At 38.4% G+C, this 13103-nt stretch overlaps 1 protein-coding gene across 1 annotated transcript in view; it reads right to left on the reverse strand.

Annotated features, from left to right (window-relative positions):
• Window positions 1-1311: 1311 nt before the first annotated feature.
• The window catches only part of POLR3B (polymerase (RNA) III (DNA directed) polypeptide B), a gene marked incomplete at its 3' end in the record, with an annotated part of 66379 nt that continues 54587 nt past the window's right edge, over window positions 1312-13103 (reverse strand). Inside the window, exons 23-24 of the mRNA XM_009698204.1 lie at window positions 2370-2473; window positions 1312-1478 (exon numbers count right to left, since the gene is read on the reverse strand). Of these exons, the coding sequence (XP_009696506.1) occupies window positions 1312-1478; window positions 2370-2473 (271 nt within the window). The remainder of the gene's footprint in view (window positions 1479-2369; window positions 2474-13103) is intronic.

The following is a 13103-nucleotide window of genomic DNA, read 5'->3' on the forward strand; positions in this document are numbered from 1 at the left end:
CCGGCCCAGCCTTAAACGGTGACAGGAGGGTGTTACTCCATTCTATGAGCTGGAGTAATGGCTAAAGATTTCTGTGTTTAAAACACCCCCAACTTTAAGAACAGCATAAGCGCCCAAAGATCAGGAGGCAACAGTTGAAAGCCCTCAGTCATTTCCCAGCTACCACCTCCAGCACTAAGAATGACCAGACTTAACACAAACAAACTCAGCACTGCCACTGATTTATTTTGAAAAAAATCTATGTGCAATGTAAAAAAAAGCAGCAGACAACAGTGTTGCACCTCCCATACAGAGTCATTACTGACATGATGCAGTGTTATTCCAAAAGCTGCCTATCGAAGAAGATAATAAAACTTAACTAGACATTTGGAATTTGCAGACTTCCACATTGTTATGAAATCTGCCTTCAAATTGCACAACAAATAGATGAAGCATGTGAAATTTGCTTGGAAGAGTATCAGTATCCTAAAGCAAAGTCTCTAAATAGGGTACTACAAAGTTGAAGCTTGGGGACTTCAGAGCTAGATGATTTTATTCTCCCTAGGAGACAAGATTAGTCAGATTTGTTAAAAGTTACCAAGATGTATCAACAGAAAGTGTTTCAAACACCCAGATACTTGATTTACAATTTATGGAATACAGAGTGGGTAAGGAAAACAAAATCATCTCTCTGAAACAAAAAGAGAAACAACATATGGAATAAGTTGGTAGGAAAAGCAATTAAAATAAAAAGTATTAAAAAAAAAAACAACCTACAAAAGAGACCTAAACTTGTTCCTTGAGAAGAAGGGGACTGGGAGGATAATAAAAATAGCAGGAAGGTAGGATTAAGATACATTTTGGAAGGGCAGGCATGTGAAGCCATATGGCCTTTCCTGTTCCTAAACTATCTTATGTTCTTTGAACTCTGTGTCTCAGAAGCCAGTCCGACAAACACAGCAGGAAGTTTGCAGATTAGAGTATTATGCCAGACTGAATCATTGTGTAATCGAAAGAAAAAAAAAAAAAAGAAAAAAAGAAAAAAGAGCACACAAAATATTCCCAAGGAACAGACACCTGCCTCCAAATCCATATTTTACAATACTATTAAAGTCAACATGAAAATGCTTATCTGATTCCAAGCATATATAAGATTTGCTGCCAACAGAAACTTGAAGTTTCTTACAATCTCTCAGAAAGAAAACCTTGATTTTACCTTTTTTGTCATGCAGTAGAAGTTGGGAAATTTTCATATGGACTGCAAGGGCCATTCACATTACAGCCACACAAATAAACATCTGAAACATCTAAATCTATACAGCAGATTCTTACCCAGTGATACCAGATGTTACGTAGTCCTTCCCTAGGTAGTTATAACCATGGCGAATAAGATCTTCACACACATCTTTAACTTTACTGCCTCCAAAAGCTGTTCCATAGTGAAATCTGCCATCAAGGACCCCAGCCTTTCCAGCCAGCAGTTCAATTAACTTTCCTACCTGTGCAAAGAAAAGCAGAGTTAAAGAGCCTGCTCACTAGCAGAGGCACATTGCTGGACTGGCCACAGCATACATTAGCCAGGCAAAGTGTCAGAGATGGCAGCCTGGGTTACTGCATGCAATGGGAGGACTGGAAGAAGCCCAAGAACAGGGAGTACTCCTGTGTGAAGAGGAAAAACCAGACCCATTGCAGGGTCTGCAAACACCTTTAAAGTCCAGAGTCAGGCAGCTTCATTTTTTCGAAAATGAGCAGGATCCAGTGTGGCCTTCTGCTCTAGGAAACTGCCTCAGAGATTGACACGCTACAGTGCAGCAGGGGGAACAGAAGGGAAGAAGCTAACAAAGAAAAAAAGATCAGAGGCTGTACAAAGTAATCAGTGGAGGTCCCACATAAAGGCCGGGCTGTGAGGTATTTAGCGTGACCCTGCAGCACAGGTGCAAGACTTTCATCAGTTCCAGGGAGGCATGTATCATGTAAGAAGTTATATAGGTCTAGAACTATTACTGAAACTCCTCTCTAAGCTTCACCTCACAGTCTGCTCCAGCCAGCTTAGAGGGCATAGGCAACAGGGAAGGAAGGAGCAGCGCAAGAAATTTTCAAACAGCAAGGGTGCAAGTGAAGTATTCAGTTGCTCTCCTATTAGCTTGATAAGAACAAAACAAGAATGATGCACAAGCAGCCCACATCCCTACTCCTTTCACAGCAGGATGTTTCAAAACATGCAAAACAAGAGGGCTGAGTACTTATAGGAGAGCAAGCGCATGGCATGATGACTGAAGAATATTCTGAGTGAAACCATGTTTCAAACTTAGTTTTGTTTCTTCCTGCTAATCTACTTCACTTTCCCTATCAGGGGACACTGTCTCTTTAATCGTAACATAACCACTAACCGTCATACGCGATGGGAAGCCATGAGGGTTCATTATGATATCTGGACAGATTCCTGTATCGCAAAATGGCATGTCTTCCTGAGGAACAATCAGTCCACACACCCCTGCAGAAGAGAAAACATTTCAATTCACAAACAGCAAACCACCAGCAGGGCTGACGCTCATCACCAGATTTTCTTTAGTGTTTTCCTCTTCCTCTCTTTCTCATGGATCACTTTTTACCCAGTTTCATTACCATGACCAGTGCTCACAACCTGCAGGCTAGAAGAGAGTCCTTGTGACAGGACTGGCAAAATTAGCATACCTTACATAATGCTCCCAGTGATTTGTGAGTTAGCAAATTAGGGAAGAAAGCTTTAGATACAGTTTTCAGAGGCAACCAGAAACTTCTGACCAGTCATACTGGAACAGCTCAAGGGAGACCTAGTTTTTAAAGCTGATGCTATAATTTCCTGCAAAAAAAAATTAAGAAATCAGGCCTCTTACAGTATCTCTTTGGACATGCAAAATTATTATTGATTCAAAATTTGTTTATCTTATGTGTCTTTGCTAAATACTGTGAATAAAAACAAATCAAGTCAGGACTTTGACAGGGACTGTGAGGAGATAAGTAGGGGAAAATAACAATAAAAAAAAAAACCCTGAAGATTTTTTCAAGTAGCATTCATTTGTTGAGCAAAGACTGTTTTTGATGAATTACAAAGTACAATCCACTCCCCAGACTGCTTATATTTTGTTAGTCCGTGAACACAAATTGTACCTTTAAAAGTTCTGGAAGCTATTTTCAGTCTTCATCAGTATTGAATGTAAAATAAACAACTCCCCCCAACTCTAAAACTATTTAGGAAAGATTAAATAGAAACATGAAAACTCATTTAAAATAGTCTATCATACATCCTGAAATTTTCCTTCCAACTCTTACAACTGTTTCTACCGTAAATTCTGCAGATCAAAATACTGCAGCTATAAATGACCAAGAGATCTAACATTCAAATTCAGGTGCTAAAATGCAGCTGCTTAAGCCCATACTCCTTTGAACCAAAGCTACTGTTTCAGTTGGACAATTTCTTCCAGAAGCTCTCAGAGCTGAAAAAGTCTGCAAACTATTTGACATCAGCCTGCTGCAACTGCCAGAGCACGCTTTGGGAACAGTCCTGGAGTGGAGGGGGCTCCTGGAAGACTGAGGGTGCTGGTTACATCCCGAAAAAGGCATCCCCCGACCAGCCAGTTCACAGGGGGATATTGGCGTCTGCTCAGGAGGGAGCTCCTCTTCCACTGTCCAAGCAAGACAGGGATAGGTGTATAGGACAGTAGTTAACAGAATGAGAATGGTAAGTATGGGGGAAGGGAGCAGGAAAAAAAAAAAGGATCGGAGCGTCTGGGCAAGGAGGAGGCGGGGTGGTGTTGTATTTAGTTTTTAAACCTCTTGAAACTAATTTTCATTGTTCTATTATGATGAATCAATAACATCCTTCTACCTCTCCCTGCCAAGCAGCAATCATTTGCTGAAAATGAAAAAACCTCAACCCACTATCTCTTGTGCACACAGCTTTTTTATCCTAAAATTATATACATAAATACTTCATTATACATCTGTTACGGCACATAGATGTTGCCTTATTCGCATTTACTTCTAAGAAAGCACTAGGCTGCATCTGGACTTCACGGCACCTGTAAGCCAAAAATTAAATCTTAGCTAACTTAAAATTACTTTAGGCTCTGAAAACCTTTTATATGCCAAGCTGGTTCCCATAGCAGACAGCCACTGTGTTGTTTGTTTTGTGTGAAAGTGAATGATAAAAGATCCATGAAATCGACACAGAAAGGCAGAACAGCAGAAAGAACTGAGGGCTCTCCATCATAGCGGCTTCTACCCTCCGCTGACTTGTATAACAATGGGACCTACACACCCAACTGCAGATCTAACACAGCTGTGCATTTCATTAGATGAAGAGCACTAGTGACACAAGTAAATAATTAACTTATTCTGGTCCGCTGACTGTGGTTATGAGACCAGTCATAGCTGACAGATTTTAATACAAGTTAACACAAAGACAGCATAATGAGCTTAGAAGTTAAAAACAAAATATTTAGACAGAATCCAGCAATGTGAAGCTCACTAGGCCATTTATAAAGTTTCTATTTTACAGAGGGGGGGGGGAAAAAGTAAAAAGACAAAGCTATAAAACCACAATTCTAAGCTTCCGTATTTTAAGAAGTCACTGAGTTTGTAACAGATCTATAGCATGTCCATGTGTATTTAGAGAGCAGGACAGAGACAAGCTTCTTCCTTCCCTATGTTTCAAGAAAGTTCATTCTTCCTCATAAAAAAACTGCTAAAAAAGCTGAAAGACACCTCTCCTATATACAACGCTACTTGTAAAAGCAAGTTAACTGCAATTAATTTCAAAATGTAAACCTGATTTAATTTTGCAGTCACTTGCCTTCAGAAGCTCTTTAAGATACTAACGCTCGCAGGTCTGCATTGTAAGCTCCTGAATTTGCTACTCTTTCATCTCTGATCACTGAGGCAGGGTTTGCAGCAGGGCAGTAAAAGGCAAGCCTAGCAGTTCTGCATTGCCAAGCAGCTGCGAAAAAGTGATCCAAGTGAATTAATCCATGTAAGCGGAATTATCACTTGCAACTGGCTAATAAAATAGTAAAGGAGAAAAGAAGAGGTTGGATTTAAAACAGCCTCAAGTTCCAAGTGTTGCCCTGTCCAAGTATGAACTGCATTTCACAACTGAGCTGCCGAACTACTCCATGTACAATATTCATAAATAGGACACACTCAAACTAGTAGGTAACTTTGTTCTGTGGTTCTTACTACAGGTTATTAAGGTTTCCCAGTTGTTACTGATTTAGACATCAAATGAAAATTGATCCCCAGCATTCATACAGGACATACAAAATAATTTGGTTTCATTCACTTCTCTTCCCCTTGCAATTTTTATATACTGATCTGAAATTTAGCGATACAATTTCAGACTACATGCTATACTGCAATGGGCCTGAATCTGCTCTGACCTATACACTCTGGAGTTCTCATCTAGGACCAGAATCAAACATTAACAACCAGAAAAGGGTGCAGACAAAGCAAAAAACAGAGTATTTTTTTTAATGTGGACCAAGAGGGTTGTATGTCTGAGTAAGAAAACATCCAGCAGCTTGCTACATCTAATTTCTTTTCAATTGAAAAACAAATTAAATTCTAGAAAAAAAACTTTGTATATCAATTTGATAATGTCATCAATTTGATAATGTCACCTTAGAGGGAAAAAATCAGTGAAAATGCTAACAAATTCTTTTTAAAAAACAAAAGTGGATTAAAAGGCATGGCAGTTTACTGCAAGAGTAACAGTTTAATTTAGAATAAACTTAAATCAGACATCTACAGTGGTTAACATGCAAGTATAAAACAGCCATAGGCAGTGCTTTTCAATGCTATTGTACCCCAGCCAATAAATGCCAGCCCTCTGACTATGCATGATGGCCCCCATCCTCACACATGCTATCTGCATCAATCCCAACAGCATCCCAACACCCATGGACCTCCACAAGGCCCTGGCAGAGCATAAAGATCCCCTCACCCTTGTACTTTTGTCCTTTAAGAGTTTCTTTTTCTAATCAGGAGAAATTCAGGTTTCCAGAATTGGTATCTTTTATGTGGTTGCTTTTACAGTTTGCTGACAAACACGAATATACAGAGACTTGTAAAACAGCAGTTCAGCAGCGAGGGGGAAGGGGGGTGGCAGGGAGGGGGCAGGGACAAAACACAACAGTATGGGAAAGTTTTTCACCAGGCTACGATAAGATGCCTTCTATACATACACATGCCAAATGAAAAAAAAAAAAAATCACCAAATAAGTCAAAACAACCTAATATAGAAAACTAATTACTACCAGCAGGAGGGACATTAGACAGCAAAGGAGACTAAGTGAATAGAAGCAGCAGTAATACCAGTTTCTATCAGCAAGATAAAAAGAAGCGCATTATTAAATGTGCTTGTTTACTTATTCTAATGATATGGTGGTAAAAGAGCTAAAACTAACTTGAACGGCGTCTATTTTAGATTTACCAGCTTTGCCAGAATTTGGAAATACTCTTGGGAAATAAGACTACGTCACATAATTAAGAGGAGTTGTAGCTATAACACAACACTGTATATTATGGACAAGTAACAAACAGATTTGCAAAAATTAGTAAGGCTAAACAAAAATGTACGTCTGCCTCAAAACTCTCTAATTACATACCGTGTTGGCTAACTAAGCATGAAACAAGTACAGAAGAAGAAAGTGCTGTATCACATAAGCTTTGTTCAATATTGAATCATTCACTGATCTATCATATCACTTGCTACATCCCATTTGACATAAGAGGTAAAGAGCAGAATTAAAATTAACAGATAAATAATGCATAAGTAAACTTGATTAGTTTTCTTATTAAAAACATCACTCTAAATGAGAGGAGGTGCTAGAAGACAATACAGTTTGTACACTGCTTTCCCATGAGCTGCTGAATGGTCTGATGTGATAAATTTGCATAGTCTGAAGCACACAAAGAGCTGATTAATTGAAACCCTTACAATGCTTCTGGAAGCAGCTATTGTAAAACAATAACCATAGGAACTTTACAAAATACACATGGCTGAATGAGTCAAGAGCTTAATAAAATGTGTGTTCAGGATACACTATTTGGAAACAGAATTAGAGATTTTTATTCTGTGTCATAAAATGCTAAATCACCCTAATTTCAGTGGTTCAGTTGAGGATTTACGGAAAAGGTCAGAAGGTTACCTGTTTGCTGCTTGAGATAAAAAATGCTGTAATTTTCTTCTTAAGACAGCAAGCTAAGCAACGGTTTTGTTAAAAATAGATAGAAAAAAGGGTATGAGAAGTTTTAATGGCATTCTGACATCTCATTTTCTCATATTCAACTTCTGAAGATAAAAATAAGGTAAGAAATTGCTACCTTTCCTGATGCTTAATAACTACTAATCATCCCACATTCCTGCAGTCAATAACAGCAAATTCTTTTTAATGCCACTTCAACCATTTAATTTCTATAAACCCACTGATGTTTTATTAGAGATAAAGTACTAAGTCTGACCTTTAACATGGAGGAAAATGACACAAGTAGCCATTTCAAACTAACATCTTATTTAACATGTTCTACTTATATGTACTGTACAAGTGCCCATTAAAAGGAGAAAGATAAGTTGTTGTCAACTATGAAGTTAGGGAAGCAGAAGGCAGATGCTCAAACGAGTAAAAATTTTAAAAAGTAAGCGAGGTCAGACTTTGGTAGATAAGTGGTATTGTCATGAAGTTTATGTAGTTGACAATGCTGTGAATGGATTTTGTTTTGACACTAAAGAATATGGTTCATTTAGGAAAACAAAGACCATCTTTCATGAATTTAAACTCGCTTCCTTGTCTTTAGAGTTGTTTAAGTGCAGATACTTCAGAAAGGTTTAATCCTTTATCTTAGATCTTCAGCTATTAAAAAGCTTCTGTTTGCCAGTTCAAACAATCTTTTGCTTAAATACAGTTTTTCCACTCCTCAGGAATACTGTTCAGTATTGCTGCTTAGTTCTGTGATCTACAGGACCTTTGTTGGAGGTGTTAATCCTTTTTCACATGAGAGACTGAGAAATGTTCTTTCAGAGAAGTGATATATTGCTTTTTTTCACATCAAAGGAGCCCAACTTTTTCCTCATTGTGACTTGTAGCAAAGCAAGAGGAAATCTGGAAATATAATAATTTAGTTTGTATGGAACTCAGATGAAGCTTCTTTAGCTTAACAATCCCTTAGCCTTCTGTGCTTTGAAAAGTGACTTTGCTTGAAGAATGCAAGACTGAAAAAACAAAATAATTAACCAAAAAAGTTTCTTTATCCTTCTGGAAAATATACGATGCAACATAGTTAAAACAAAGTCCTACAGCTCAGGATAAATCCTCCCTGGCAGGTAGACGTTTATTTGTGAGACAGTAGAAGCTTAAGTGCTTTATAGACTGAAGGGACAGTCCCAGTCCCAAAGATCTTACTGCAACATCCAGTCTAAAGATGAATATAGAAATAGAGCAAAATATTCGCATTTCAGAACACAACATGATGGCTTTGTTTGTTTTTTCTTATTCTCCCCATATACTTCTTTGTTGACAGGTCTTGAAGGAACGGCTAGCTTTACAGGCAGTTTGGAAGAAGTGTACTTAAAACATGGACTTGCATGAGAAGAGGGTGTGGGGGACAGGCCAGAAGTGGTGATCCTTGCCAAGACCGTGTTGACATGTGAAAGGACACAAAGAAGTTAGCAAATACAGAAGCAGTGGCATAGATCTATATTATTACAGAGGCCTACAAAATCTACCTACATATTTAATGAAAGACTCTTCTTTAACAAAAGGCTAAAGCAGGTTTGTGAGATTTAATCTGTTGTATCCCACTTTCAAATTCTCTTATTCTGCTTCCTTCTATCCCAGCGATAAAGCATAGCTTTGAAATACAAACCAATTTGGAATATAGGAAAAAGCCCATGAAAAAAACTTGAGAAATGTGGTTTGTGCAATCTCTTATTTTGCACACATTTAATTACTTTAAAACTACTACTACAATTCCGTGAAATCAAATCTTATCTTCATGCATTCCTTCTAGAAAATAAAAATATTTCACAGAAATGATTGACAATACAGAGACAAATTGCTTTCTCTCCTTCTCACTGAATCAAGGTATTTGTTAGTTTAAGATCATCATAGGTTTAAATGGCCCTATGATGGGCTTAAAGCTAACATTCAGAATTTAAACTTGAAGTGGTAATCGCCTGCATTCAGACGAAGATGAGAGAACAAATTCAGGGCTAATTAAAAATTCTCAATGGAAAATGTTAAACTGTTAGTATTATGACTTCTGTTTCACGATTGTCTATATTCCTCTGTTATGACTGATCCTTCCCCGATTTGATGTCAGAGAAGGATGACACCAGCTATATTTTTAAACAGCTAGCAAAGGAGATTTTCCCTTTCCTGTTCATGCCTTTTCTCCAGTTCTATCATTGCCTTTAATCTAACATTAATGTCAGTATCTGGTTCTTCACTGTATACTGAAGTTGCAAAACAGAGAACTTGACTATTCTTGTCAGTAATTTTTTTCTTGGTATCTAATACAAGTATCTTCTCCACTAAGCACATTTTTCCTTTCTCCCATTTACTGTAACATCTTTTCCCATAATGTAAGACAAGCCAGTGAACTGAGAGGTTTACTATCAGGGAGGCTATGTATCCTAGTAGAATGTAGTAATTTAGAATATGATCACTCTCCCAACCACAAGAGATTACTACAGATTGATGTACTGGACAGCTAACACGCACATACCTGCAAACTCTGTAACACAACAGTTGCAATGTTCCCACTCATATCTCCAAAACCAAGCTGAAAGGGACATTTGCTATCCTGAATAACTGATGGGTTTGGCTTATTACTATTATAGGTCCAAAGCACAGATACATGGGGCATCAGTCATTCTAACCCGATGCAATGCCAGGCATAATTATGGGTGCCCTCAGCGTTCTCTACAGCATTTAGGATGTTGGTTTTTATTACCACAAGATTTCCACAGGTCTTTTTACTTTGGAAAAAAAAATATTACCAACTTTCTAAGGCTTTTGGGATACTAAAGAAAATATCACCAGATTCTAATACAGGGCGTATTAGTTGTTTCTGCATTTGACCATGAATATCAGGGTTTGATGAGTAGCAAAAGTATTCATGAGATGTCTGTCTTTCAAGACCTCTAAACTGAGCTTGCTTTAGACTGAGATGCCTTATGTGCATTTAGTGGTATGGACAGCCCTCTGCTCCCTAAAGCCATATTGCAGCCTGCCTGACACAATTCTGTTTTCTTCTGTCATTCTTCCACTTCTACCTTTTCTTGTCTGATGGTTCTATATTTGTGGAGCACCCTTTTTCTTGATTTTTGGAGAGGTATGAAAATCAGTTCCGTTTAAATCCTGTTCAACTAAATATTTCAATAGGAGCACATCAACAGCCCAAACTAGGAGGAAAATCTTACCTGCTTAAATTTTTAATGCAAACGCCCATAAATATTTATCATGATTAACTGAGCAGCTTCTTTACTATAATTTTTAGGCTTTGTTAATTCTAGTAAGAAAATTTGTCCTGCACAGTAGGGTTGTACTGTTATAAAATAACTTGCAGCTAAAATGCTGCATGCTACTTATAAGGAGAAGGGACTAATTAGACAAAGCTCAAAATATATGAAGAAATGGGCTTTGCTATAAAAGCAGTCATAGGCTTAAAAGTAATGCACATCTTCATTGTGTACGACATAAAAAATTATTTGAAAGAAACTCTACACAAAATCTCCCTGAAGGAGAATCTCCCTGGAGAGAAGGAAGGAAGGGACAGTGGAGCGATTCCAACTGCTCAACTCTTTCTGTTTGCTTCTGAAGCTAATGATCTTCCGCCTCACTTGCTGAAACTATCCTGTACAGCTGTAGTGCAAGAACTAGACTGGATTTTAAAAGGCAAGTCAAGAATGTACTGCTGCTTCTTTACTTCTTTGAAGCCTTCAACAGGTACTGGTTTCCGAATTACTTGGGGACTCAGTGAGAACCGCTTCCTATTTTTAGATCAAAAGCCATCTTGAAAATACAATCAGGAAAAATGTTTCAACACTTATCAGAATAGTTTCTATTTCTTAATGACAGCAGAAATAATGGAAGGATTTCTTTAGAATACAGAGTTTCAAGAACCAGTTTTATGGGTCTATGGAAAGACACTGTGGAAGTAAGGGTGATCTTGGAGAGAGCTGGATGTACTCAGAGAGCCTGTGTTGGCTGTACTCCACAGAAAATACACACAAATTTGAGGCACCATCTGGTAACTGCTGACATTATGATCAACTACTGCCTTTTGTACCCATTTCACCTCTTTTGATTGATAGGCTGTTCTAGGTAGATGTTCTGATCACCAAACCTGGAGACTACAGAAATGAGGATTACTGTAGTTAGCTCTGCATGTCACGACAGCGATGCAGTCTTTCACTTCATTTACACCTGGCCACCTCATTGCCACTGATGCTTATGTAGTTCCACAGCCCCAGAAGGTCATAAAGGACCTCAAGTTTGACTTCAGGCTACACATGTGAGTAAAGAAGTAAACAGTGGCATGGAGCATTATAAAAATGTAAAAATTATAAAAATTACTTCTTTCTTGTGCCTGGAGTCCATCTGTAAGCAACTACTCTTCATACCTCTTCCAATCACTCAGGCACTGAATATGCTGGAGATGACTCTGTTTAACCTCCATTTAAGAGAGCTCTAGAGCTGCATACTACCCATGTACTGGTGACATTTGTCACAGTTTCATCTCTTTCTACCAGCATAGATCTACATACAGAAGTTGTGCAAGTACCAGCTCTCTGCCAACTGACTCCAGGGCATATTGCCCACAAAGTTCTCTGGTTCTGCTCCAAGAATACAGGATGTGAATCAGCACAACAAGGTCAAACCCAACATGATGCTGGGAGTAGAGTAGGACCATGTCACAAAGTGCTGAAAGGGATGCTTTCGGGGAACTCCTCCTAACAAAAAGCACTCTCTCTTCCATCTGTCTTCTGACAAAGAGAACACTGCTCACAAAAGGCCAGTTTGTTTGCAAGATGTCCCTTAGCTAGTATCGTAATTTGATGTATTACTGCAAAGTTCATTGACAACAACTAGTCTTAAGTATTAGTGTTTCAAATCTAAACAGCATCTTCCATTATTTCCTCAGTTCCCTCTCTCTGCCCTCCACACAGACCTAGCAGATACTTGTGTTATCAGATGTAAGAGGCTGGTGTACTTTACACTCAATGGTCTGGTTCCAGCTCCTCAGAAATCAAAGCAAGGAAGTAAGAATTTTTTTTTGTTCCAGTAGTTGTTAAAACAGTATCACATTTGCCTAGTAACAGGAAAGGAGTGTATGTGCTGCAAGGGAAAGGATTTGGTAATATCAACCTCTTTGCCTCCCCACCACATCTGACAAGAGACCAAGCAATGTTCTCAAACCAAAGTAAGACCTAAAAATGTAACAAGATTACAACATTCAGGTAATAGGTTTAGTACAGCACACACAGTAAGGCAGAAGATCATGCTGAAAGTACTAAGAATCAAGATTTTCCAAGTATACAGATAGATGAAGACATGTCAAAACCTGTCCTACATTAAGACCAATGAGATCAAAACATCCTTTTAAGTCAGTTACAGTCAGACTGTTTTCAGTTACTTCTTAACAATGCTCCCACACCTCCCAGCCCTTTGAGATTCAGAGAGGATGGTCTGAGTCACCTTTTTTTGCCACTAAGGTCAAAGGGAGTCCACTGCTTTTTTCAACAGACATGGAAACAGGCTCCTGATTTTCATCTTACTACTAACACTAGAGAGCTACATGCCACCAAGCAGCTTCCTAGTAGGTACCCATTTTCAATTCTCAGTTTGAAGATCCAGAGGTGCCTCAGATCATGTCCCAGGTGTATTTTCAAAAAAAAAAAAAAAAAAAAAAATTTCCCCTTCTTTCTGGTCTGTGCTAGTTGCATTCCTGATCTGCTTCCCTTTTATACCATGGCTCTGAGCTATATATCTGCAGTCTTGTCTTTAGAGCAGTATCTGCACAGATGACTTTGCAGACATCCCATTCCACCTCTGGTCTTTTCTGTCCATTCAGAATAGGCCCTT

This window comes from Cariama cristata, unplaced genomic scaffold (assembly GCF_000690535.1).
Source record: "Cariama cristata isolate BGI_N322 unplaced genomic scaffold, ASM69053v1 scaffold13474, whole genome shotgun sequence".
Classification (NCBI taxonomy): Eukaryota; Metazoa; Chordata; class Aves; order Cariamiformes; family Cariamidae; genus Cariama; species Cariama cristata.